This window comes from Lolium perenne, chromosome 3 (genome assembly GCF_019359855.2).
Source record: "Lolium perenne isolate Kyuss_39 chromosome 3, Kyuss_2.0, whole genome shotgun sequence".
NCBI classification, from domain to species: domain Eukaryota; kingdom Viridiplantae; phylum Streptophyta; class Magnoliopsida; order Poales; family Poaceae; genus Lolium; species Lolium perenne.
In genome coordinates, this window is record NC_067246.2 from 342,654,546 (window position 1) to 342,681,098 (window position 26,553).

Sequence of the window (26,553 nt, forward strand, 5' to 3'; positions counted from 1 at the left end):
GTATGGGTTCCCTCTAAACAAACATCATAGGGGTTACGCTGAGGCTGCCTCCGTTAAGTGTGGATTGATGTTGGAATGAGGTGAATGTACGGCCCAAGCCCTGTGCAGTTCCCGGGTTGACTGCGGTTTCCACCGGGAGGCCAAGCTCATAGGGAGAGGTGCTCATACTAGCATATATAAGTGAAAGGTTTCGATTGATGATCCGCGTACTGTGTTACGATGATTCGGGGTTATTCTCGACGGATGAAATCAAAAGTTGTGGCACAAGAGTACAACCTCTGCAGAGTGTTAAACCTATTCGAATAGCCGTGTCCACGGTTACGGACAATTGGAAAGGCCATACTATCTCCGTTATCATTAAAATGTTTTGAGTCTAGAAATGAATGGTGGATTGAAAGGTGACATTATGGTGAACCATAATGAGTTGTGGGAATGACACTAATGTTCTCACTTGAGTTAGTCTAGCACATGATAAGGCTTTACCAAAGATTTATGAAACTAAAACTTGGCTTTATGCAAATAAACCTAGAGCTTAGCACCCCTTAGTACACTTAATGAGTAATTATTATTAAGTTAGTTTGCGAGTACTTTAAAAGTACTCATGGCTTTGCCCTGGCTATTCAAATGCCAGACTTTGAAGGAGAACAACAGTATCAGGATGACGGACAACAGGACGTCTACGATAACTAGGATCGTCTTCTAACGTCAAGCGTTGCCTGTGGAATAGATCGTCCACTACTACTTCGCTTCCGCTACTATTTGTGATGTTGAACATTATATTCGTGTAATATTGGATCATGTGATCTATGGTTGTAAGACAATATGTGTTGTAATAAATGATGACTCTATGCTACTTACTATTATGTCTCGCAAAAACATTATTCCTGGGATTGCGATGTACGGCATAATAGGCATCTGGACTTAAAAATCCGGTTGTTGACATCCCACTTCTCCGCCTCTGTTAGCTTGTGGAAGAACTTATGCGAATAAGCCTTCGGAGTGGAGTACAGATTTGTTGGGTCCCAAAAGTTGGCCGGAAAGGTTACGGCATCATTAGCCGGAGCTTCAGCCTTATCTTGGGAGTTTACTTCAGCTTCCTCTGGGGACTTGTCCTGAGGTCCTTCCGGAGCTGCCCGCTTCGTAGCGGAACAGCTTCCGCCAACCTTTTCGCTGCTCACAAGAATGACTTCCGGAGCTTGGGCGGCTGGGTCGGGGGAAGGATGGGCTTCAGGCGGAGATGGATGTGGAACGTTGGAGGTGCTTGGCGGTGTTGGGGTTATCGGAGGCACGACCGGAGATGTCCTCAGATATTTGGTTATGGGCTTCTGGGTGTTAGCCCGTGAAGCCGGGACTTTCTGGCTCCTGTAACAAGCAAAGGGAAAAACATAAGTAATAAACTTACACGATAAAAATGAGATGATCTCGGATACTTACGTGGCTCCGGGAATCAGTGGGCGTGATCCTTTCCCTGCATTTGCGAGCAGTTTGAGGCGCTCACGCTCCGCCTTCTTCGAGTCGAGCGGAGGTGGCTTTGTCTTGCCCTTCTTGGCGGAGGCCTCGCCGCTGGCACCGGCTTCGGAGCTGGAAGCCTTGGCGCGGGGTCATTTGACGGGTCGGGGAGCAGCTTTCTTGGGAGCTTGCTCCTCCTCTTCGTCTTCATCCTCCGGATCCTCCTCCGCCCCTTCGGCGCTCGCAGGTACTCGGAGTACAGCCCTAAAATCCTCCTCCGCCAATGTATCGAGCTGGAGAGGTAAAAGTAAAGGAGTTAAAAACACTTCAAATTTGAGAAGTTAAAATGTTGAGATACGAATACGTAACGGAGGACATTGGTTGTTCGTCTTGATGTCTTTTACAATCTCCGGGACCGGTTGGCCCCGGGTAATCTTCACAAGAGTCTTGATCCTCCTTTTCAGAGAATCTGCTGGCAAGTTGTCACGGGTGACTCGGAGTAGATCGTTCACCCCGGTGTACTCGCAGATCAATCGCGGGTTGTACTTCAGGGGTTGGATCCGGCGGGAAAACCAGCTGAGAGTCAAATCAGTTCCGGTTAGTCCGACTAACCATGAAATCCTCCACGTTGCTTTATCCAGCTCCGGGTATTGTGCGAGCGCTGGGATAAAGCTCCAGCTGTCTAATTCCTCCGGAGGCTGGTTGATGAACTTGGGGAGCCCCTGGTGGACGTCCGGAACTTCAATGTTCTTTACATAGAACCATCCGGCGTTCCAATACCGGACTGATTCGTGAGAGGAATGAGGTGGATACATCCTTCCGGGGCGGAGCATGAAAGTCATGCTTCCGCAGTTTACCATCACCTTATCCTTCGTTTCTTTCTTCACTCGGAAAAAGAATTGCCACAGACGGATATCCGGGCGAATTCCGAGGTGCCCTTCGCAAAGGGTCACGAAATTGGAAAGGAGGAGGTAGGAGTTGGGACAGATATTATGTGGCTGAAGGCCGTAGGTGGTGAGGACGGAAAGGAAGAATTCTGAGCAGGGGAGCGACAGACCGCGCTCTACCCAAGCCTTCGTGAGGACGCGCTCGTCTGAATCCGGCTTGGGGATGACGGAGTCCTTCATGAAACTCCAGTGAGGAGAGATCATGCCCTCCTCTTGGAGCTCCCTGAGATCCGAGTCCTTGACCTCACATGGCCACCATTGTCCTTTTTCGCCTTCCCGGTTCCGGGCCTTGGATCCTTTTTTCTGTTCCGCCTCTTGCACTTTAGCTGCCATTCTCGCTTGGCCCTCGAGTTCTTCTTGGATCTCTTGGACGGTTGGGATCCGGCCTAGTGCGTTGCTGGAAGATGCGGAGAAAGGTTGAGCTAAGCGAGTGTCGGAAATATGCGGTGGTAGGAAAGCTAATGGTTCCGGAAAATTTGGTTCTTTTGAGCTTGAGTCCGGACTTTTTGGAGAACTATCAGTATATCTAGGTGAATTAGTAGACATGGTTCCGGCTGCATACATATGGTAAAACAATCTGAGTAGCCGGAAACTAATCTAATCTACATACTTCTTCTTCTACGGGTCCGGCGGACGTACCTTCAATGGTGTGGAGGTTCCTCGTCGCGCCGGCGAGGATGAGGTCGTCGGACTTGGTGCGCTGGGCTCCGGATGACCACGGATCGGCGGCGGAGGCGATTTCCCGATCAAACGTGGTGATCTCAGGTCAATGACGGCCTTGGAGCGGCGGCGGGTGAAGGTCTCTGTGAGGAAGCTCGCCGGAGTTCAGATCCGGTGGGCGGCGCTGTCGGGAGGAAGAAGACGATGCGAGGTTGCGGTGAAACGAATGGGAAAGTTACCACCCGCAGAGGTATTTATAGACCCCGCGTGGAGATTCGTGAGCCGGATCCAACGGCGGAAACGGAACGGTCACACCGTTGGATGGCCACCACGTGTCTTAGGTTAAAGTGGTGAAATCGAGGCAGCGGTAACTTGAACTGAGCAACGCCGAATTTTCCGGCTGAAGATTCGCATCTCCGAAAATTTAGCGCGGGAAAAAAGGAAGTTTAAACACAACGAAGGTGAAAAAACTGCCAAGATACCGCTATAGAAAGGCTAATGATTTCCGGTTGATTGGAGTCGGAAACAAAAAAGTTTTGGAAGCTCTTCAAGATTCTCTTCGGATCCGAGCTAACTGAAGCCGGAGGAATGATGAATCTTGGAGAACTTCGGGGGCTACTGTTGTGGGTATACTTTATGGGTATATCAAAGGCATGGCCTAGATCCGGCAAGCCCGGGTGGCCCACAGATGGTGATGTGGCATGTGGCCCATCAGGCGGCCCAGTTGCTGTAGATCAGAGAGGATGAAGTCCAGCCCAGGAGCACGGAGCCGGATCTTAACCGACCTACGAAGGAGGCCGGATCCGTGATGGCCCATGAAGTATCCGGATCCAGTACGACATTGATGGAAGGCGGATCCTTGACGTACACGACAATGTAACGTTCCGTAGTTAGGCGACTTGTATTCCGGCTAAGACTCTCCGTGTAAACCCTAGATCCGGACATCTTTATAAGCCGGATCCTGGGAGCCCTAGAGGCACAACCACAACTCATTGTAAGAACGCGAAAGCGCCCAGATAATTCCAGACAAGCAGCAGTAGGCCCTGTCATCGAGCAGGTGTTCCGAAGCTGGGTAAATCGCGTACCACCATCCCGAGGACTCTCCGCCCAATGGCCCCTACTTCTTCTCCCCCTCGTGAGGATCCCTCCTCCGAGGTACTGTCGAATAGGCAACGACAAAGAGTTTGTTGATGGCTACAACTTATCACTACAAGAGATCAATGGACATCCCAGTATGTGGGCAAGGTGGCACGAAGGCCAAGTGCCCCAGCTCTGGCCCAAAGCATCGCCTCTACCCTGATTTGATTATTCACTAGCTAGACCGAAGGCCGTTCTTCATCGGAGACGCAGGAGTTACGGTGTTTCCAGACCAGCTAGGGGACAAGGAGCGTCGTAGTAGCCAGGCCTTTACGTATTAGCTTTGGCATCGCCTGCCTCGTGGCGAGCCACCAGTCATTGAGGGAGGGTTCGCCGTCGAGAGGGCTACAGGTGAGCCGAAGCTAACACAGGGTGTCAAACCTGACCTGCTTCGAGAAGGGACATGACAGGATCGGGTGCTTCATGGATTAAGTCGCAAAGAAGGCACCTAGGGTGATGTTGCAGACCGCGCCGTTGCAGACGTTCGGCGGTCCATCACCTGTCCTTGAATGCGAGCCGGTGAAAGAACTTGACGCGCGGAGGCGCCCATGTTTTCCAGATTAGCCTTTAAGCATTGTAGGGATTAAACATAACATTTTTGATCGTGTCTTCAATCATCCCATCATTAAAACTTGTCTAGCGAAATCATCTAGATTTTTTCTCAACCCCAAGCTCGTCTTCCCAACGAGGGTAACTGCCACTCAATTATTTATATTAACTTTTTTTACTTTATCACTCATCCAATTAACATATAAATACATATACATATTAATTACATAAAATAAAAAACTACATAATATCGTGCTAATTTCTAGCAAACATTCTTAGAAAAACATTATGTCTATCGCTATAACAAATCTAATCAAATTTGTATTTTGCAACGAAACTGATTTTTTTTTTGTACTTTAGACATTGCTCTATAAATAAACCTTGTACTAATTAAATACCCCTAGATCGGAGTGAACTAGATGTCGAAAAAATTCACGCCTTCCTTGCGTTAATTCGTGCCACTTATTTAGACTAATGGAGTATGTGTTAATGTTCTTCTTCTTTTTTTGCGGGGAGAGTATGTGTTAATGTTCAGTACGTCTAGTATCCTTAAATTTATAGGCAGGGATCTAACCTAACAAATACGTAGATAGATGTTTCTAGAGTGTATGTCTATTTTAGGTGTAGGTAAAGTATGGAACTCTATAGAGTATGAGGTGTTTATCTTCCAATTGTCGGTTTTGCACTTTGTTCGGCGTTCAGTGTCAATATTTTCATGTGTTCAATAATCAACATGCAACACAAGTGTAATTTGCGATGCACATGATTCAGCCCCATCAAAGCACACAGCACGGGGAGCCGAACGCAACCTATGATTGTGGATTTAATTTTTTTTCCATGATTTTTAAATCTGCATGTAACTAAGCAACTCGGTTTTGGAAATAATGATGATCAAAACAACCCAACTAATCGAGTATTGTGCATCAGATCGTTTGTTTAGAAAACACACATGTCTTGTCGATCAGAACCCACGTACGCACAACTATCTTATGTTTCTTGGGCGTACTATGTCAAATTCGAATATATTTCTTTTTGTCGCGTGGCCACTTTTAGTATGTTGCATGCTTGGATCATTCAAAACTATTTTGCTTGGCACCCCTGTTGTCAGTACTTGAGGAGTTTGTCGTTGCTCATGCATCTCTTTTATGAATGGTAAAACCCTGTTTGAAGATAAAATACTTTCTCTAGATAAAACTAGAGGCTTGTTTTGTTTCCCTATTACACTTGTTTCCATTTATTTTCTTACAGAATACTACAGGTCATTGACTGGATTACATATCCGGATCATCCATAGATCCACTGATCAGATCGTTGTGATAGTTGAGGATTTACTGATTGGCATGACAAGTACGTAGCAGTAGAAGGAAGAGCAGTAAGACAGAGCTAGACCTTTGGTTCATGTTAATAAATAGGAAGACACAAGAAAGAGCACTAAGACAGTTTGGCCGAGTGGTCTAAGGCGCCAGATTTAGGCTCTGGTCCGAAAGGGCGTGGGTTCAAATCCCACAACTGTCAATTTTCTTTTGTTTCACGTTATTTTTCTTCTCCCGACTCTCCGATGTTTTTTTCTTTTCTTGCTGCGTTACCGTACGACCTGGAGTCCGAGATTCGCTCCAAGATAGTAGTACTTCCGAGTTCACGTCGAACACTCGCGTGAGGACGAGATATATATATAGATATAGAAGCCGCTAGGAGTAGGACCGCGCAACGCCATGGACGAGTCACGCGTACGCAGCCATGATGAACATCCATGCCCCCGCGGAATCCAACGCCGGACGGCAACCTCTTCAGCTACCACCCCGGCCGCATTCACTTGTACGACTCCATGGACGAGTATTATTCCGATCCTTATGCCACCAGGAGATCGAATTGGTTGCGATGAAGAACTATGCGATACAGGTTCTTCGTACGTCCCCAACTATGAATGAGAACCATTCATTAAAGTGGCAGATTACATTTTGCAGTAAGCCCCTTGCAACAACTGCTCGATCAAAGCAATCAAGGACAAGAGTGTCTCTACCAGGAGAGTAGACGCTTGAATCACCAGGAGCTCACCACTCATCCCCTCGCCGCCATGGCCGGCCAGAAGAGCTTCGGAGACCTGGATACTGCATCGGCTTCTAAGATCCGCCGCCACTAACTTATTGGAGAAGGTGGATCCGCCTCCTCTCCTGCTCCCCTCCAACCAGAGAAGGCCAAGCAGCAGCACCAGCGCACCTAAACCATGGATCCGGCGGAGATCCATGGTTCCACCTCCACTACGGGGCAACCACCCAATCTCTGGCATAACGCCAACAGCAGAAGAAAATCTAACCCTAAACTACTCCGGCGCCCTACCAAGACTCACTCCGGCTAGCTATTCCGGCGGAGCGGTCGTCGGCGGCCCGGCCAGCGGCGAGCGACTCTCAAGGTACTGTAGACGCGTGAGAGCTGGGGAGGGGGAGAATGAGCGAGAACGAAACGATCAGGACTCTCCTTCGCTCTTCGTACGTGTCAGGTGTTTTGAAACTTGCAGCAACGGCCATGGTAAGAGGGGGTGACAACACAGGTGAACTACATTTTTAGTGGTGCTCCTCGAGTGCCATGTTATGATTTTTAAAATGAAAATTCAAGGTCTCGCCTTCATTGGTTGTACCCGGCAACAGGGCCGTTCCTGAGGCAAGTCAGCCATGGCGATCGCCCAAGGCCCCCTATTCCCAGGGGCCCCGATGTATACGGTATATAGTACTATGTGTTCGTTACGCAGAAATACATACACGCAGGGTGTTACTGACCAGCGAATCCCGGCGGCCACGGTGGCCAGCGGTGGGGGGAGGGAGGTCCGGGTTCTCTTAGTTAGGCTTTTTCTTTTCTTTCTTCTACCAAATAAAGTAGATCTGGAGTTCTCATATTTCCTCCATTCTCTCCTCGCCCTGGTCGAGGTGGAAAGGACGGCGGTGTTTGGAGGCGGTCGAGGACTCGGGTTAGGTGTTCCATGGTGGGATCTGGTGCTTCCCCTTCCGGGGAAGTTCATCTTCAAGCCTCCCCGCGCTGGCTTCTCCGGAGCCATCCCCCTGCTCAACAAGATCCTCATCGGCAAGTGGGACGACATCTTCGTCTTCAACGACGCCTGCAGCCTTCCGCTCGACGCTGTTGTCGGCTTTCCCATCTTCATCAACTGGGGGAACAGCGGTGCGTCAGTGGAGATGCTCCAAATCCTAGCGGTGGTGTTCCATCAGTTGGTTCCCAGTGTTGATTTTGAGATGGCTGCAATCAGGAAGCTCAAGTCAGGTTTGCAATTTGTCAATGACCAGATAGATGCTCATGTGTATGCACATATTTGCAATGGGATTGGTTATGTGACTGCTGCTGCTCACGGCAAGAAGACTGCTAGGATGGCTCCTTGGCCTTCCTTGTTCATGCGGTTGCAATTGGCACTTCCAGGTTTTGGTATTGTTATATGCCTTTTTCTCCGGGAATCAAACTGGATGTCTAGCAGCTGCACTATCACAGCAATTAGTAATGAGAACAATGGGATGTGTTATTTCTACTGTTTGGTCATATATAAGCGGATTCACCGGCGTTTCTTTGACACCATGGTGGTGGTCCGAAATCCCAGTGATGAGGTTTACAAGATTAAGTTTGGGGCTTTAAAGGCAAACTTTGGAATTCACCATAGTGCCCCAATGTCAACTGGTGAGGTGAAGCTCAATGATGTGCATGGTGAAGAAGCTGTCCCTGTTGTTCGGGTTGATCCGCCGGTGGTGGACGACAACACTTCCGTTACGGTTCCTCAGATTCAACAGCAGGGACACCCGAGTTTGAGCTTGGTGAGGGATCTTCAGTATCTTCAGCTCAACACTCCCCTACCTCAGGTGCATACGCTAGATAGACCGCCGGGAGAGCCACCCACGGAGCATCAACTGGTATGGAGCACAGAGGCCCTTGGAGACAGCAGTTGCGGCACTTTCGGATCCGATTTGTCGACGGATGGTCGATCGCCGTTTGGCTCCTCCTGTAGTCTTCAGCATCTTCACTACGCGTTGTCCTCAATTTGTATTTGGGTTGTGCAGCCCTTACCTATATCTTGCTCTACTATGCAGAGCCACCATGTACTGTGATCATTTTGTTAATATATCTTCATGTTAAAAAAAAAAAAAGACCAGCGAATCAGCGATCCATGATAAATCCATTGGCAGCCCAATAAGACACGAAGGCCCAAACAAAGCGCGCACCAAGTAATTCTCTTCCCAACTGCACACGCACGAGTCGTTCCTCTCCTACATTGACTTCTTTTTTTTTGTCCCGAAATCAACGCCGCCGCAACTGCGTTTCAATTTAATTCAGCTGCCGTGATATTGAAGAGAGGCCTCATCCCCCAAGCCCCCAATGACGAAAACTCCCAACATAATAATTCTCTATTCCATCAATTTTCAATGGTTCTACTGGAATTAAGTACAGGTACGAGTATAAGAAATTTTGATCTTTTGATTGGTTGTTCGGCCGTTCATTGCAATAGTTCGTTAGTTTGGTTTGATTTCGTCAGATCTACTTGGTACCAAATTGGACGTGCTTTTCTTTCATATGGGATTTTTGACATCTTATGCAGTTGAAGACACGATGAGTCACCATGAGTTCTTGTGATGGTTTTCTCGTGTGTTGGTGCAAGATCCAGATGTTGCGGATCCTTAGCTTAAATTCTAGTAAGTACCTTTTTTTCTGGTACAGTGTCATCTATAAAGTATTTGTTTGGAAGCTACTGGAAATAAGAAACAACTGGTGGTCGACCAGGATGGTAGCAGCCCACGGCCGTCCGTGCGTGCTCCCGGAGGTCGTGTGAAAGGACCGCATGTCGCACCTAGAGGGTGGGTGATTAGGTGCTAACCAATTTTTAGTTCTTTTTCAATTTAGACTTGACACAAAGGTAAATTCTCTAGATATGCAACTATGTGAATTTACCTATATGACAAGATCTACTACTAAGCAAGATATAGCTAGACAAGATATAGTAGAGCAATTAAGGATAGAGGTAACCGAGAGTGGAGCACGTGGAGACACAGAGATGATTCCCGTAGTTCCTTCCTTTTGTGGGGAAGTACGTCTACGTTTGGAGGAGTGTGGTCGCCACGAAGGCCAGACCAACGCCACAAAAGCCTCACTCAGATCTCCTGTGAGCAACGCCACAAAGGCCTAGCCCACTTCCACTAAGGGATTTCCTCGAGGCGGAAACCGGACCTTTACAAGGTTCTTGGGGCACACATCCACAACCGAATTGGAGGCTCCCAATATATCTGTAACAACACAACAACAACAACAAGAACAAATCAACCACAAACAACTAGGGTTTCCAAAGAGGAACAATAGCAAAAGGGCCCTCAAGCAAATGAGGGGAAAATGTAAATCGCTTCGGTGAAGATGTAGATCGGGGTCTTCTCCTTCGATTCTCCAAAGATCAAGAGCTTTGGATGGTTGGAGGAGGAGATCTAGTGAATCTTGTATTTCTTGAAGTGACTCTAATGGTGGATGAACTTGAGCAGGATTGAGCAGCTTGAGGTGGAGGAAGAAGGGCTGCGGATTATCCGGCCTAAGTAAGGGCCGGATTACCCCCCCCCCCCCCCCTCAGATTATCCGACCGAACATAAATATCCGGCCTAGATCCAGGGGGGTACTGGGAGCTCGTCCCGAAAGTCCTTAGCCGTTTTTCAGGGGCCGGATATTTTGCAAATATCCGGCCCCGGATTATCCGGCCTGGGAAAGTTTCCCTGCTTCCTTTTCTCTTGTTTCACAACACAAATTCAACCACATATATTTCTGCACTATATCAACGCACATTAGTGTATCATATATATTGTCATCAAACATACAAAACTATAATCCGAGAGATGTTCTTTCAATCTCCCCCTTTTTGGTGTTCGATGATAATATACGGATTTGCAATAATATTACTAGAATGAACCGTCATGTTGGCAAAGGATAGAGGCACTCCCCCTACATGTGTGCATATAAGTAATTTGCATTTGAATACAAATGCACCACACATAGGTATGAGGTGCCTCAACACAAAAGCTATCCAACATGAACAAAACAAGAGACATAATCACATATAGTTGAGACAAAGTGATAGAGATCATACCAATATGGTGATATAGAATACCGAATACCTTAAATCACACACCATATCCTAAACTTTGGTCTCAACATATAGAATTCCCATAACGAATTCCGAAATCCTTAACAATATGTCTCACAACCACACATAGAACATAGTTTTAAACATCCAAGCCAAATAGTTCAACCATAAGCACAAATGATAAGAAAGAGGACACAAGCAATAAAAGAATGGTAAACGCATATGCTTGTGCCCCACCCATGCAAAGCTCGTAGAAGTCCTAAATAGACCAACTTCTCCCCCTTTGGCATCGAAACGCCAAAAAGGGAAAAGAGCGATGCTACTCGTCCCATGGAGATCACTCGGAGCCTGTCTCTGACTCATACTCTTCAGCACTGTCTACAGCTGGTGGAGAGGCGCGAGAGATGTTGCTCCTCTGAAGACTCTGCTCGATGTCGGACCACTGAACCTGAGAAGAGTGACATCCACTGTAGGCGGGGTGAACAGGAGGCTGAGGAGGAGGACCTTGCTCACCACTGAGCTTGTGTAGAATAACCGCCTGTGTATGCTGAATATCTGCACGCTGACGGCTGGCCTGGAAGTTCTCCTTGTGGATCTCAATGTTCATGCAAAGGACATTGCGCTGGAACCAGTTGAGTTTCTTCACCTCCCTTTGAATGAGAGGAGTAGCAACAGAACGACCGGGAGCATAAGCACTAGAGCGAGCATCTCCCATAAACGAACCAGCAACTGGGGCAACTTTCTTCCTCTTGATATAAGCCTTCTTGAACTTGTGATCCTCAAATGGAAACTGACTCAGATCTTCCGCCACAGCAGTGTCATTGATAAGAAGCTAAATGTAAGGAGCATATGGCATAGAAGTCCGGGAAACCATGGCATCAAAGATCTAATGAAAGATATAATCCATGACATCAACTGTGAAATCAGTAGTCTCATCACCATCCTGTGCACACTCAAATGAGAGATGAAGAAGATCCACGAGAGCACCTCGAAGAGCATCATTGTTCCCACCACTTGGAGCTATGGTGGCCCTGAAGAAGCGAAGTAGCTGATCATATATAGGAAGCAGCCCAGTGATAGTGCCAACCGCTCCATTCTCGTTATAGAGATCATAGAGCACAAGCTTGTCTGTTCGTTGAGGACCATGGAGACGGCAACCACCCTCAAAGGGGTAGCCAAGAAGCTCAGGAAACCTGTGGAAAGAGGCTTCACAGGGAGTAGAGCCAGACATCCACTGCATGGTACGATCATCATCCTTCTTGAAGGCCAGAGTTGCATAGAATTGCTGAATCATGGGAATGCCGAAGTCGCACTGGACCTTCATGAGCTTGTGCAACCCCATCCGCTCGGTAACCCACATGGCATCCTCAAAGTGATCATTCTGTGAGAACACATCTACATCAATAGCTTACATTGGCCTGACCTTCTTCATGGGTTCATAGATGTCCTTGAAAATGAAAAGTTGCTCCATGCACCAAAAGCGATGATCCTCAATGTCCAGCTCCCGTTCAACATCCTCATACCAGTTCTTATGTCCGATGGCAGAATATTCAACAGTGTCCATGTTCTTGTAATTCACCCTTGTTTCCTTGCCTTTACGCCTCAGAGTGGTTGACTTCCTGGGAGCGGACTGACCCAACTCATCACTGGACCGAGAAGCACGAGGGCGACGCCTCCGAGAACCACCACCTGTGAATAGACATAGAGTGATAGCATGTACGAGGGTGAGCTCATAAGTCATGTATTGATACAGTAGTGTACTATATATGCATACTAGGAGTCGATAAAATTTTAGACAAGGTAAATCGAGAAAGACTGCATCAACAACAACTCTCCAGGCCGGATAATCCGGTGTCACTAAGGGGCGGATAATCCGGCCGGGCCGGATAATCCGGCCCTGCGAATCTACAGGCAAACTCGATCAAGACTTAGTCTAGCACCAGATCGGCCTCATAGCATGTAAATGTAGTACACTACACACGATTTGGAACAACTAGACAACATCTCAACCAAGATAATAGCACATATAAATCACAACTCCTAGTGTTAGGGATTGTGAGTCATACACTCATCCATTGGAGGAACCGCTTGGTGGAGATGAAAGCTAGGGAGGAGGAGAAGCCGATCCGGCCAAAAACTTCGAGAGGGAGAGGACGGGGAAGCTCCGGCGAGGAGGAGCGGCTCCGACGGCTGTGGGGAGGAGAGAGAGGCGTGTGGGGAGAAAAACTGGCTGTTTGCAACCGTCCTCCCCGCGGCCTCGAACTAAACCCGCGCATCCTGCCCAGGCCGGATAATCCGGCCCAAAGGAGGGGTGGATAATCCGGTCGGGCCGGATATTCCGGTGTCTTCTGGGGCCGGATTATCCGGTGTTCTGGAAAAATTCCAGAACACTAGAAATCTAGCCTATCTTTGTTGGGTATTTGCACATAGCCATATATGATGCAATATAATATCACGCCATATATAGGATGCAAATTGACCAATAAGATGAGACAACCAATAATATCCGACCGAAGACACTCAAACTCCAAGTTTTTACCAAAACATGACTTAAGAGCAAGATGGAAATGGCTATAGATGAGTGTAGGCTTAGGTTTAGAGGCCTCAAACTGTAGATGGTACATGATCACTCAAGTTTGCAAGATAAGCAAATAAAGGCCAAACTAGAGTGATTTCCCATAAGAACAAATAGATGTCAAATAAAGTCCATTAAGATTCAAATAACACCAACTCTTCACAAAGAAGAGGGTGGTGGCCTTGGCCACCATGTATGAGTGTTATGGTATGGCACCGCGAAGATATATCTTGGGCCCAAAACTAATACTCGTCATTGAAGCTCACATATCAACACATGATATGAAGAGAATGATTTCTTACTATTGGCATTATGTGGGGAGGGATAGCTCAATAATTTAAACCGCACTCCCCCTATCTCCATGCCCACATCTAAACCAAATAAAGTTTTGAGACGAAGGTGTGTTTGCAAGATGGTCAAGCTATACTCCTCGAATCAATGATATTTAGCTCATTCCTCAAATAGCAAAACCTTGCTTCATCAAGAGGCTTCGTGAATATATCGGCGAGTTGGTCTTTGGTTGGAACATAGCATAGCTCAATATCACCACGGGCAACATGATCCCTAATAAAATGATTCTGAATCTCAATATGCTTCGTTCTTGAATGTTGCATCGGATTATAGGCAATCTTGATGGCACTTTCATTGTCACATAAAATAGGCACTTTGTCACAAGTGACACCGTATTCCCTTAAAGTTTGCCTCATCCATAACAATTGAGTGCATCCACTTGCGGCGGCAACATATTCGGCTTCGGCAGTGGAGAGAGATATACAATTTTGCTTCTTAGAGGACCAACATACCAAGGATACAAAGAAATTGGCAAGCCCCGGAAGTTGATTTCCTATCATCCTTGTCTCCCGCCCAATCCGCATCCGTGTATCCATTAAGAGAGAAACTTGAGCCTTTAGGATACCAAAGACCATATCTTGGGGTATCAACCAAATATCAAAAGATTCTTTTGAGGGCAATCATGTGGCTCTCTTTAGGAGAAGCTTGATACCTTGCAAACACACCAACACTCAACACTATGTCCGGTCTAGATGCACAAAGGTAAAGCAAGGATCCAATCATGGAGAGATATACCTTTTGATCCACCTCTTTACCATTGGGATCTAATGCAAGATGACATTTAGTAACCATTGGAGTGGCTACACCCTTCATTTCCGTCATCTTGAACCTCTTGAGCATGTCTTGGAGATATTTTGCTTGATTGATGAAAGTCCCTTCTCTCAATTGCCTGATCTCAAAACCAAGAAAGAACCTCATCTCCCCCATCATAGATATCTCAAACCTATCGGTCATAAGCTTTGAAAATTCATCATTGAAAGCTTTGTTAGTATAGCCAAAGATAATATCATCAACATATAATTGGCAAACGAAAAGCTCCCCATTAACCCTCTTAGTAAAAAGAGTGGGATCGATTAGCCCAACATCAAACCCACGGTCTATCAACAATTCTTTAAGGTGCTCGTACCAAGCTCTAGGAGCTTGTTTGAGACCATAAAGTGCGTTATCAAGCTTATATACGTGGTTAGGAAAGTCGGGATCCTCAAACCCTGGGGGTTGCTTGACATAAACCTGTTCATGCAAAGGACCATTAAGAAATGCACTTTTCACATCCATTTGTTGTAACTTAAAATTATGATGTGATGCATATGCAAGAAGGATATGGATGGACTCAAGGCGAGCCACGGGAGCATAAGTTTCTCCAAAGTCAATTCCTTCAATTTGAGAGAAACCTTGAGCTACCAATCTTGCCTTGTTCCTCACAACAATTCCAAACTCATCTTGCTTATTCTTGAATATCCATTTAGTGCCTATAACATTGCGGCACTCCTTTGGCTTCTCTACTAAAGTCCATACTTTGTTGCGCTTGAAGTTGTTGAGTTCATCGTGCATAGCATCCAACCAATCCGGATCTTCAAGAGCTTCAAAAACTTTCTTTGGTTCCACTAAGGAGATATAAGCATGATGATTGCTAAAGTTAGCCAATTGCCTTCTTGTGGAAACTCTTCCTCTTACATCACCTAGGACCTTCTCATGAGTGTGTTCAAGAATTTCCAAGTTCCTATCTCTTCTTGCAAGACGACGGGCCTCGATCTCCTCCTTGGTTCTTCTAGGCCTTGGAGGTATCACTTGATCAACTTGATCGTTTGGGTCCCCGTCTTGACCATCAACTTGAGCTTCCTCAATTTCTTGAGTGTGCTCAAAATCATGTGCTTGATCTTGGACATCATTCGGTGAGGAGCAAATATTAAATGGATACTCATCGGAGCCATCATGAATCATTGGTTGATCTTGTCCTTGATCTTGCACACTAGAGGGAGGGACTTGTTCTTATTCTTGGGTTGGTGCATCATTAGCTTCAAGAGATGGAGTTTGTTGATGTTGTGAAGATGAGGGCTCCACCATAGTAGAGCATAGTCCTTCCCGAGACGCCACACCGTGTCCCTCAATGGGGCGGAAAAATCCCACACCCATTCTTACTATGGCATCTTGAGGTATTTCATCACCTGCACAAACATCAACTTGCCCCACTTGGGAGCCAACATTTTCCTCGAACGTCACACTACAAGATTCGATGATAATCCGGGAGGATATGTCAAAGACTCTATAAGTCTGAGATTTGGCACCGTAACCAACAAATATACCCTCCAAAGCTTTAGGAGCAAATTTAGATAAACGAACTCCTTTGATTTTATAGAAACACTTACACCCGAACAACTTGAAGTATGAGATATTAGGCTTGTTCCCGGTGAGTATTTCATATGGAGTCTTGTTCAAGCCTTTACGGAGATAGAGCCGGTTAGAAGAATGACAAGCGGTGGAAATGGCTTCGGCCCAAGAGTTATAGCGGGATTTGTACTCCGCCATCATAGATCTTGCCATATCCATAAGAGTCCGGTTCTTCCTCTCCGCAACACCATTTTGTTGAGGGGTGTATGCAGCGGAATATTGATGTCTTATCCCCTCATCACTAAGAAAATCATTGAGTGTGTAGTTCTTGAACTCGGAGCCGTTGTCACTTCTTATAGCCAATATAGAGAGGTTGTGTTGACGTTGCACCTCGGTGGCAAAGTCAATGAAGATTTGTTGAGTCTCATCTTTCTTCTTGAGAAAATAGACCCAAGTATATCTTGAATAGTCATCAACAATCACCAAGCAATGTTTCTTCGCACCAAGACTTTCATGAGTGGTAGGACCAAAAAGATCCACATGAAGGAGCTCCAAGATCCTCTTGTAAGAGATAATAGTCTTGCTTGGGTGCGGAGAGTCATGCATTTTGCCTTCAACACAAGCCCTACAAACAAGATCTTTGGTAAAAGAAACATTGTCCATTAGTCCCACAATATGGTTCCCCTTGTGAAGACTTTGCAAAGTTCTCATGTTGACATGGGCCAAGCGGCGATGCCACAACCAACCCACATCCGCCTTTCCAAATAGGCACATCGCACTTGACGTGGTGGCCCCCGAGAAGTCCACCACATACAAGTTGTGGTCGCGATACCCAACGAAAGCGACTTTTAGAGTCTTGCTCCACAAGAGGACCACAATATCATTATCAATAAAGACGGCGAAACCCATCTTGCCAAGGGCAGAAACAGACAATAAATTGTAACCAAGGGTTTTGACAAGCATGACATCCACAAGAGTAATGTTGTGTGCAACCACAACCTTGCCAAAACCTAATACCTCGGATGTTGAATTATCGCCAAAGGAGACGGTGATTACATGAATGTTAGGCCTCAACTCCTTGACGAGATCCTTGCCGCCGATCATATGACTTGTGCATCCACTATCAAGCACCCATTTTGAACCTCCGGCGGCATAGTCCTACATGAGATCAATTCTTGGATTTAGGTACCCATTTTTCAATGGGTCCTCTTTTGTTAGCAACAAGGGTCTTTGGGACCCAAATAGACCAAGCAATATAACCATCATAAGGGCCAACATATTTTGCATAAACATCACCATAATAATCTTTAAATAAAACATAGTGAGGGTTAGCAATTCCCGCATCATCATCATTAATGGTTTTGTCCTTTGGGGCATCACCATTAATGACCACTTTCTTATTTTCTTGTACGGGCTTGGCCTTCTTCTTGTTTGCCTTCTTTGCCTTGACATTAAAGCCAATGCCCTCCTTCCCATTGTTTGACCGTTGCTTACTCAAGAGGACATCCAAAGATAACTTACTTTGGGGAGAGGAGGCCTTAGCAAGTTCATCCTTCAACCTAGCATTTTCCTCAACAATATTTGCATGATCACAAGTAGAGGTAGAAGAGCTAGGCACATCATGTTTAGCAAGCCTAATTTGAAGTTGCTCATTAGACTTGGAGAGGAGAGAGTGTTCACTCTTCAAGGCTTTGTGAGCCTTGTCTAGTTCATCTAGATCATTCACAAGTTTCTCATGATCAACACCAAATTTGGCATTTTCTTTTTTAAGCACTTTTACCTTAGCCCTAGCAAGATCTCTTTCTTTGGTGAGCTTAGCAATTTCATCTTGAGGCTCTTCAAGAGTTTCTAGTTTCTCTTCAAGAGAAGCTATAGTTTCTTGTCCTTCCTCAAGGGCATTTTTAGAGCGGCTATTTCAAGAGAATCCTCTCTCTCTATTTGACATTTTTTATCAAGGATATCATCCAGTTGTGCTAGACAAACCATGAGAGCCCCAACATGCTTTTTTGGTGTCACCTTTCAAGTTAAGCATGAACTCATCAAACTCAAGCATTTCTTGTTTAATTTTTAAGCTAGCATGATCAACCCCTAGAGCATTTGCTATGTTAGGCATAGAGGGGTTAGGGGATGATACCTCGGAAGATTTAGCCATGAAGCAATTTTCTTCCTTCATGTGAATATCCTCATTGGGGATTCAATTGGTGATGAAGAGGTGGTGGAGAGGGAAGCAATAGCAACCAACCCATTGGAAGTTTCATCTTCATCATCACCATCATCATCATCCCCGGATGTGTATTCTTCTTGAGTTGAAAGCACAATAGATGTATCCAAGGAAGACCTTGCCATGAAGCAATGTGCATTTTTGATGTGAGGGTTCTCATTGGCGGATTCAAAGAGGGATGAATAGGGAATATTGGTGGTGGCAATGGCGGCCACTTCTTTTGAGGTCTCTTCTTCATCACTATCACTATCATTGTCATCGGAAGAATACTCTTCTTTAGTCATTAGCACAATCCCTGATGGCCTCTTGTTCTTCTTATTCTTGATGTAGAATTTCTTGTTGGGAGCCTTTGAATCTTTGCTCTTGTCCTTGGGAATGAGCCTTCCACCATGAGTTTCTCTATTCTCATAGGGGCACTGAGCGATGAAATGGAACTTGTCACCACAGTTGAAACAAGATCTTGATCTTGGGCCCGAGCTCTTGAACCCACTTGCGTTGTTTCTCTTGATGTTTTCTTCCTTTGCTTTGGATGGATCAACCCAAAAGGTTCTTGCATGGAATGCCATATGGTCATGGTAGTGGTATTCCAAATCCTCCGGATAGGACATGCTCCATGAGGTCCTATATGGTTCTTGAGTGTCCACCTCTTCCACCGTATTGACCTTCAAAGCAAGATTTGTGCCCCTTGCCATCCCTATAGCACGATTCCGAGAATCTTGAGAGTTTTGTTCGGCCACCTTGAGAGCTTGCATCTCGTGCACCACTTGGTAGGAGGTTAGCGTAGGATAACTTTCTCTTCCAAGGAGACTCTTGACATCAATGGGTTCATAAGGCATCATGCAATCAATATACTTGTCCTTGATCCAAAAGTCATCAATATGTTGGGCACCCACATTCCGAAAGGCATCGGCAATGGTGATAAGCCTTCTATACATCTCATGATGATCTTCATCTGGCAACCTCATGAACCCTTCGGCTTGGTTCCGAACAGCACTATACTTGTTTCTCTTCATGCTTTCACTTCCCATAAAGATTGTGGACAAACCCTCCCAAGCTTCCTTGGCGGTGGTTAATTTCCGAACATAAGCCAAGTCCTTTGTCCACACACTTGTTTGAATCATGTTCAAGGCAATAGAGTTGAGTTGGTTATCAACCTCTTCTATTCTAGTCAACTTCTCGGGGTTGTAAGGCTTGTAACCTTCCATAATGATTCTCCAAAGTTCATTGGAGGCACTGCACACATGAGAGCGAATCTCAAATTGCCACGTATTAAAATCTTCAAGATTAAACTTGGGTGGATCACCCCTATTGTTTATATGAGGGTGGGGAACCGAGATATCGGGAGAGCGAAAAGGTGGAGGAAAGGCATGGTAGCCCTCACTGACACCCGCTCTAGGAGAAGCATTGTGGGTTTTAAGTTTGTCTAAGTGATCACCATCCAAGGGCTTTCTAGAAGAGGGTAAGCCCGAAGCATCTCCCTCTTCTAAAGCGCCCTTGTCCTTTTCCTCTACAACGGGAACGGCGGGAGGGAGCGGTGTTATAAGCCCTGAAAGGTATATCTTTATACTTTCCATTTGAGCTTCCATGGAGGATCTCAAGGATGTATCCATCAACTTGAGATCTTCCATAGAGACCGGCTTAGTGGCCCCTTCCGCAGGCCCATCATCCGGCATACTCTTAGGCAGTTAAGCCCGAAATAAGAGCCGAGGCTCTGATACCAATTGAAAGGATCGTATGCCGCACCTAGAGGGGGGGGGGGTGATTAGGTGCTAACCAATTTTTAGTTCTTTTTCAATTTAGGCTTGACACAAAGGTAAATTCTCTAGATATGCAACTATGTGAATTTACCTATATGACAAGATCTACTACTAAGCAAGATATAGCTAGACAAGATATAGTAGAGCAATTAAGGATAGAGGTAACCGAGAGTGGAGCACGCGGAGACACATAGATGATTCCCGTAGTTCCTTCCTTTTGAGGGGAAGTACGTCTACGTTTGGAGGAGTGTGGTCACCACGAAGGCCAGACCAACGCCACAAAGGCCTCACTCAGGTCTCCTGTGAGCAACGCCACAAAGACCTAGCCCACTTCCACTAAGGGATTTCCTCGAGGCGGAAACCAAGCATTTACAAGGTTCTTAGGGCACACATCCACAACCGAATTGGAGGCTCCCAATATCTGTAACAACACAACAACAACAACAAGAACAAATCAACCACAAACAACTAGGGTTTCCAAAGAGGAACACTAGCAAAGGGGCCCTCAAGCAAATGAGGGGGAAATGTAAATCGCTTCGGTGAATATGTAGATCGGGGTCTTCTCTCCTTCGATTCTCCAAAGATCAAGAGCTTTGGATGGTTGGAGGAGGAGATCTAGTGAATCTTGTATTTCTTGAAGTGGCTCTAATGGTGGATAAACTTGAGCAGGATTGAGCAGCTTGAGGTGGAGGAAGAAGGGGGGTATTTATACCCCTCCCAAAATCGAGCCGTTGCAGGAATCTTAGGCCGGATTATCCGCCCCCCCTCCCCCCCCCCCCCCTCCCCGGATTATCCGGCTGAACATAAATATCCGGCCTGGATCCAAGGGTACTGGGAGCTCGCCCCGAAAGTCCTTAGCCATTTTTCAGGGCCGGCCCCGGATTATCCGGCCTGGGAAAGTTTCCCTGCTTTCTTTTCTCTTGTTTCACAACACAAATTCAACCACATATATTTCTGCACTATATCAACGCACATTAGTGTATCACATATATTGTCATCAAACATACAAAACTATAATCCGAGAGATGTTCTTTCATTGTGGCTCCTCCCCCTGCTGGTACTCATTTTTTTAATCCGAAAAAGATCAAACAACACAAAATTTCAAGACCAATATAACTTCTAGAAATCAAAAGGAGTTGCCTTTCAAATGACTTTTACATGTTTTATTTTATTTTTACAATAGAGGGGGCCCTCTACTTGTGTCTTTCCCTAGGGCCTCCGATTTGCCGGGAACGGCCCTGCCCGGCAATGGCTTGCTGAAGGCATTATTTTGGAAGCTCAGACTTTTCTCTAGTGTGAAACCCAAGATCTTCGATCGGGCGATGGTAATGTTGGTGTATTGTTTCATTCTTAGAGGCGTTGTTTTTGGAGAATCTCTTTGATAGTTCGGGTGGTGTCTTTGGCGATGGTTAGAGTGCTGTTGTGGCGAGTGTATCATCATCACGACGGGGTCTTTGTTTTTCATTTTCTCCCTTATTTTTTTTTCTTGGATGTATGCATCCTTTATGTATTTGAACATCTAGTTGGTGCAGATGCTAAGATGTAATTGATATCTTCACGATATTAATATATATATATTTTATCGAAAAATGATAAATTGATATAAGGGATGCCGAATTGGTTTCCTTTAATTAACTCTTCTTTTATTAGTTTATGATTTTTTTTTCTCTTCTGTAAGTCTATGCAGCAATCTCTCATAAATCCACGCAACCACTCTCAGATTAGATCAAGGAAATTCTTCGATTGATAACCTGGCATTTGTGCCAACTTCTTTTACATTCTACCATCTCATAAAAAATCACATTTCAACAAATAAACTAATCACGTTAAGTACAATCCTCTTCTGCAGTCCTCTCTAGTTTGTCTTATAGCCTAGGGAACACCACCATTTTTAACCCCTTCTTCACTTTGGACTGGCAGTGGATGTGTTCTCCATGATACTACCACAGAGCAAGGTTCAGAGTGAAAAATGAACACCAAGTTGTAATAAAAAAGTTCATCCCTCTGAAACACATTTCTTCCAGCAAAAAAATCTCCGAAAGTGACTTTTGAAACGCTCTCTGGACCATCCTAAGCAAGTGTCATGACTGGGCTACCTCCGGTCGTAAACAACAAGTTAGCAAAGTCTTCTCATCTCACATCACATCCCCATCTGAACTAATCCCCTGTTCCTCCCTCCTTCTGTCCCCATGGCCCAAGGTTGGCCCTTCTTCCTCCTTCTCCTCTTCTCCTCCTGTGTATCCAACCACCTCGTCAATGGAGAGAGGGTCTTCCTCTTCCCCCAGTCTCACAAGGTCTCCTCCATTGTCAGCAAGAGGTATAGGACTGCCTACCACTTCCAGCCCCCCAAGAACTGGATCAATGGTATGTTCACGTCTCTCTCTTCCTCTCTGCTTTCTTGCTTTTCCTGTTGACTTTTAGTTGTGGCCAATGAGAACTCGGTGTTTCGGTATGCTTTTCTTGTTCTTGCTCCAAGAAAAAGCATGTGATCTGATTGGTTCGTTAGTGTTTTGTCCAATTGGAGGAGCTAAGTTAAACCAAGTATAGCTGGCCTTAAATTTTTTCTGCTAATACTGAATAATATACTTATTTGTTAAAATATCATAGTACTTATATCAGTACAAGTATCGCTGCATACTGTTTGTGCTTTCAGGAAGTACTAGTAATTACATGTGAGGGGAGGTTGGTGGCCAACTCATTAATCGTGCAGCTGTGCACCCAATAGATGCTCATGTGAGGCACTGCAGTTAGATTTTCAGTAGCACTGATATACTACTAGTACTATTTTCAGCTCTGTTTTGTAGATGCTTGCGCAAATCTGAAGTACTCGTTCAGTGAATTAATTTCCTAAAAATCGACTTATGTAGTAGTATGCATCTTGTCAACAAGGTGCATGCCAATTCCCTAGTGTTCTCCGGAAATGTGCAACTTGCTCCACTGTTAGTATTACTTTTCTTACGAAAACATGATTTTTTTATTCATCTTCCATGACAGGCTTAATTACAACAGCACAAATCATGTCTGTAAAAAGTGATTCGACAGATCCAAAAGTAATAATGCACTAACCTGTTTTGAGATCTAGAATCGTTGCCCTTGTTTACCGATTGTAAAATCCTATCAAGTGTACATCTGTTATAAGTGATTGACATGTTTTTTGGTTCTCAAGTCACTGACATTCTCTCACTTTTTCAAATATCCCATGGATTGGTGACCCTTGGAATTCTACGGCAACACAAAAGATCCAAATGGTATGCATATCTCACTTTTACAAACAAAATTAGAAGACGCATCCTACAACTTATACGGCCTTTATAAAACAATTCAGGACCGATGTACTACAATGGTATCTACCATGAGTTCTACCAGTACAACCCCAATGGCTCCCTCTGGGGTAACATAATTTGGGGCCATTCAGTTTCGACAGACCTCATCAACTGGATCCCAGTAGAACCCGCGATCGAACGGGATATCCCAAGTGACATAAACGGTTGCTGGACCGGCTCAGCCACAATTATTTCTGGTGATCAACCAATTATCATATACACCGGAGCCGACAAGGAGAACCGTCAGCTCCAGAACATTGTGCTTCCCAAAAACAAGTCTGACCCTTATCTGAGGGAGTGGACAAAAGCAGGTAATAACCCGGTGGTCCAACCAGTCGGGCCAGGCTTGAACGCCAGCCAGTTCAGGGATCCGACAACCGGTTGGATTGGACCGGATGGACTGTGGAGGATAGCAGTTGGTGCTGAGCTTAATGGCTACGGTGCTGCACTTTTGTACAAGAGTCAAGACTTTCTGAATTGGACTAGAGCTGATCACCCGCTGTATTCATCCAATGCCTCCTCAATGTGGGAGTGCCCAGATTTTTTCGCGGTATTGCCGGGAAATAGTGGTGGACTTGACCTATCTGCAGAAATCCCAAATGGCGCCAAGCATGTCCTCAAAATGAGCCTAGATTCCTGTGACAAGTACATGATCGGAGTTTATGATCTGAAACGTGATACCTTTATGCCAGATAGTGTGTTAGATGACCGTCGACTGTGGTCGAGGATCGATCATGGCAATTTCTATGCTTCAAAGTCATTCTTCGACTCGAAAAAGGGAAGGAGGATCATATGGGGTTGGACAAATGAGACAGATAGCTCTTCAGATGATGTTGCAAAAGGTTGGGCTGGAATCCATGTAAGAAAATCTGCCCCTAACTAGATGCAATTGCTTCACATTAGAATACTGGAGTTACCATTTAACATATTTAAAAATTCAGTGTAAAACCTCTAACATTTTCTGTTATTACATTTAGGCAATTCCCAGGACAATATGGTTAGACAGTTATGGCAAGCAGTTGCTGCAATGGCCAGTTGAAGAGATCAAGTCCCTTCGAAGAAATAAAATCAGCCATCAAGGACTAGAGCTGAAGAAAGGAGACCTATTTGAGATTAAAGGAACTGACACTTCGCAGGTAGTTCCCTTTACGCAAACATGCTTTGCTTTGGTCATCCAAAGAAATAGTTTTCTTCAAGAAGTTTCAAGTCAGTAAATGCTGCAAGATCTTCTGTTAGCTATATATAATATAAATCGTACATATTTGGCAGACTTGTATGTACTTATTCTTCATCGTAGGTGGTCCGTGTTTTTTTAGGGAAACTGTAGCTTATCTGGCACATCATTTTCTTGAAACAGGCTGATGTGGAGGTAGATTTTGAGCTGACATCCATTGATAATGCCGACCCTTTTGATCCTTCCTGGCTTTTGGATGTCGAGAAGCATTGCCGAGAAGCAGGTGCATCGGTTCAAGGTGGCATAGGGCCATTTGGACTTGTTGTCTTGGCCTCTGACAACATGGAGGAGCACACTGCTGTACACTTCAGAGTTTACAAATCGCAGCAAAGCTACATGATCCTCATGTGTTCTGATCTAAGAAGGTCAGTTCATATGGTTTTTCTGTTTTGATTTTTTTATCTTTAAAAACCTCCAAATATATATAGATGTCTGAAAACCAAAAATAAACACTTTCTTTCTTTGCACAGGTCTTCCCTGAGACCAGGAATGTACACACCAGCCTATGGAGGCTTCTTTGAATTTGACCTTCAGAAGGAAAGAAAGATATCTCTGAGAACTCTGGTGAGTTGGGAGGCTTTGTCATTTCTTCTGTTATTCACTTCATGCTCTTCATGCCAGAATTGAAAATGGATGTTGTCCTGCAGATTGATCGGTCAGCTGTGGAGAGCTTCGGAGGTGGTGGCAGGGTCTGCATCATGGCCAGAGTTTATCCGGTGGTGCTTGTCGATGATGGCGGGGCCCACATGTATGCCTTCAACAATGGCAGTACCACGGTCAGGGTGCCACAGCTCAGGGCATGGAGCATGAGCAGGGCAGAGCACAAGTGAATGTAAAGAAGGGTTAAAGTGATGATTAACATAGAAGAGCAAATCTAATTGACCTGTGATTGGACGACTGGAAAATTGATTTAAATGCTTAGCACAATTGTTTCTTGATATTTTTTCTTACTCTCATTCATGAGCGCTCCTTGGTAGACATAAAAAGAAACTCAAGAGGGAAATATTTGCTGCTCAATTAATTCCTTGATCTCTAGTATTAATCTATTACAGTTTACTAGTACTTAATTTAAAAGGAAAATTACTATTTGTATTTAGTTGTGTCCATTGGTAAACAAGTATATTACTTTATGTCAGCATCGTCAAGAATCATAGACGGATCTACCATACCTTTTGCCCGGGCAGCCGCCTAGGCTTCCGGCCGGCCGACAAGCCTATTTTCGCCCCAATTTCATATATATTTGATAAAAAATTAGCACACCAAGCATGTTTGCCCAGGCTTCAAAATTTTCTTGGGTCCGCCTATGTCAAGAATGACAATGAGCTGGGCAAAACCTTATAGTAATCAGACCATATCTTGGTATATGTTGGAGTTTGGACTTTAATGTAAATATAAAAGAGAGTGGTGACTAGAATGTAAGATAGCATCTGTATCGAGTCTGTCTCTGTAATTTGATGAATGCAGTAATAATCTTCTAAAAAAAGAAAAAAGCAATATGGTAAAAATAATAACATTAGACAGCGACTCAACGTAGATTAGAGTAGTTGCGATGTGAACTGCAGTTTGTACTACAGGTCTACCTTGCAACGCATTAACATGGCAACTTCGCAGCATTAATCTAATCCAATAACAATGTTGCTCTAAAATAAAATAAAACGCGTAACACTAAGAGCATCTCCAGCCGCGTCCCCAAAAACACGTTTGGATTGAGCGCCGGATTGAGCGTTTGGGAGATGTTAAACGTTGGTGCTGCTTTTGGGGCGCGTCAAATAGGCTTCGCCCATTAGCTTACTACCCTCTTTGTTTATTTTTAATTGACGCGAGGCAGTCAACAACAAATCTTGAAGTCACGATGACACATAGTCAGGGACATAGTAAACGAAAGAGGGGAAAACTTTTTAACTTGTAGTACA

The 26,553-nt window shown here is 45.1% G+C and overlaps 1 protein-coding gene and 1 non-coding gene across 2 annotated transcripts; both read left to right on the forward strand.

Annotated features, from left to right (window-relative positions):
* The first annotated feature begins 6,177 nt into the window (after positions 1–6,177).
* TRNAL-UAG (transfer RNA leucine (anticodon UAG)) lies at positions 6,178–6,257 on the forward strand. Its single transcript has one exon. It is a non-coding gene; the product is annotated as a tRNA-Leu (tRNA).
* Positions 6,258–22,145: 15,888 nt separating this feature from the next.
* Positions 22,146–25,691, forward strand: LOC127346047 (beta-fructofuranosidase, insoluble isoenzyme 4). The gene is made up of 7 exons (XM_051372577.2): positions 22,146–22,447; positions 23,323–23,331; positions 23,409–24,265; positions 24,384–24,542; positions 24,764–25,005; positions 25,111–25,204; positions 25,288–25,691. The coding sequence occupies exons 1-7, from the start codon at positions 22,273–22,275 to the stop codon at positions 25,468–25,470; spliced, it is 1,719 nt and encodes a 572-aa protein (XP_051228537.1). The 5' UTR covers positions 22,146–22,272; the 3' UTR covers positions 25,471–25,691.
* Positions 25,692–26,553: the final 862 nt, after the last annotated feature.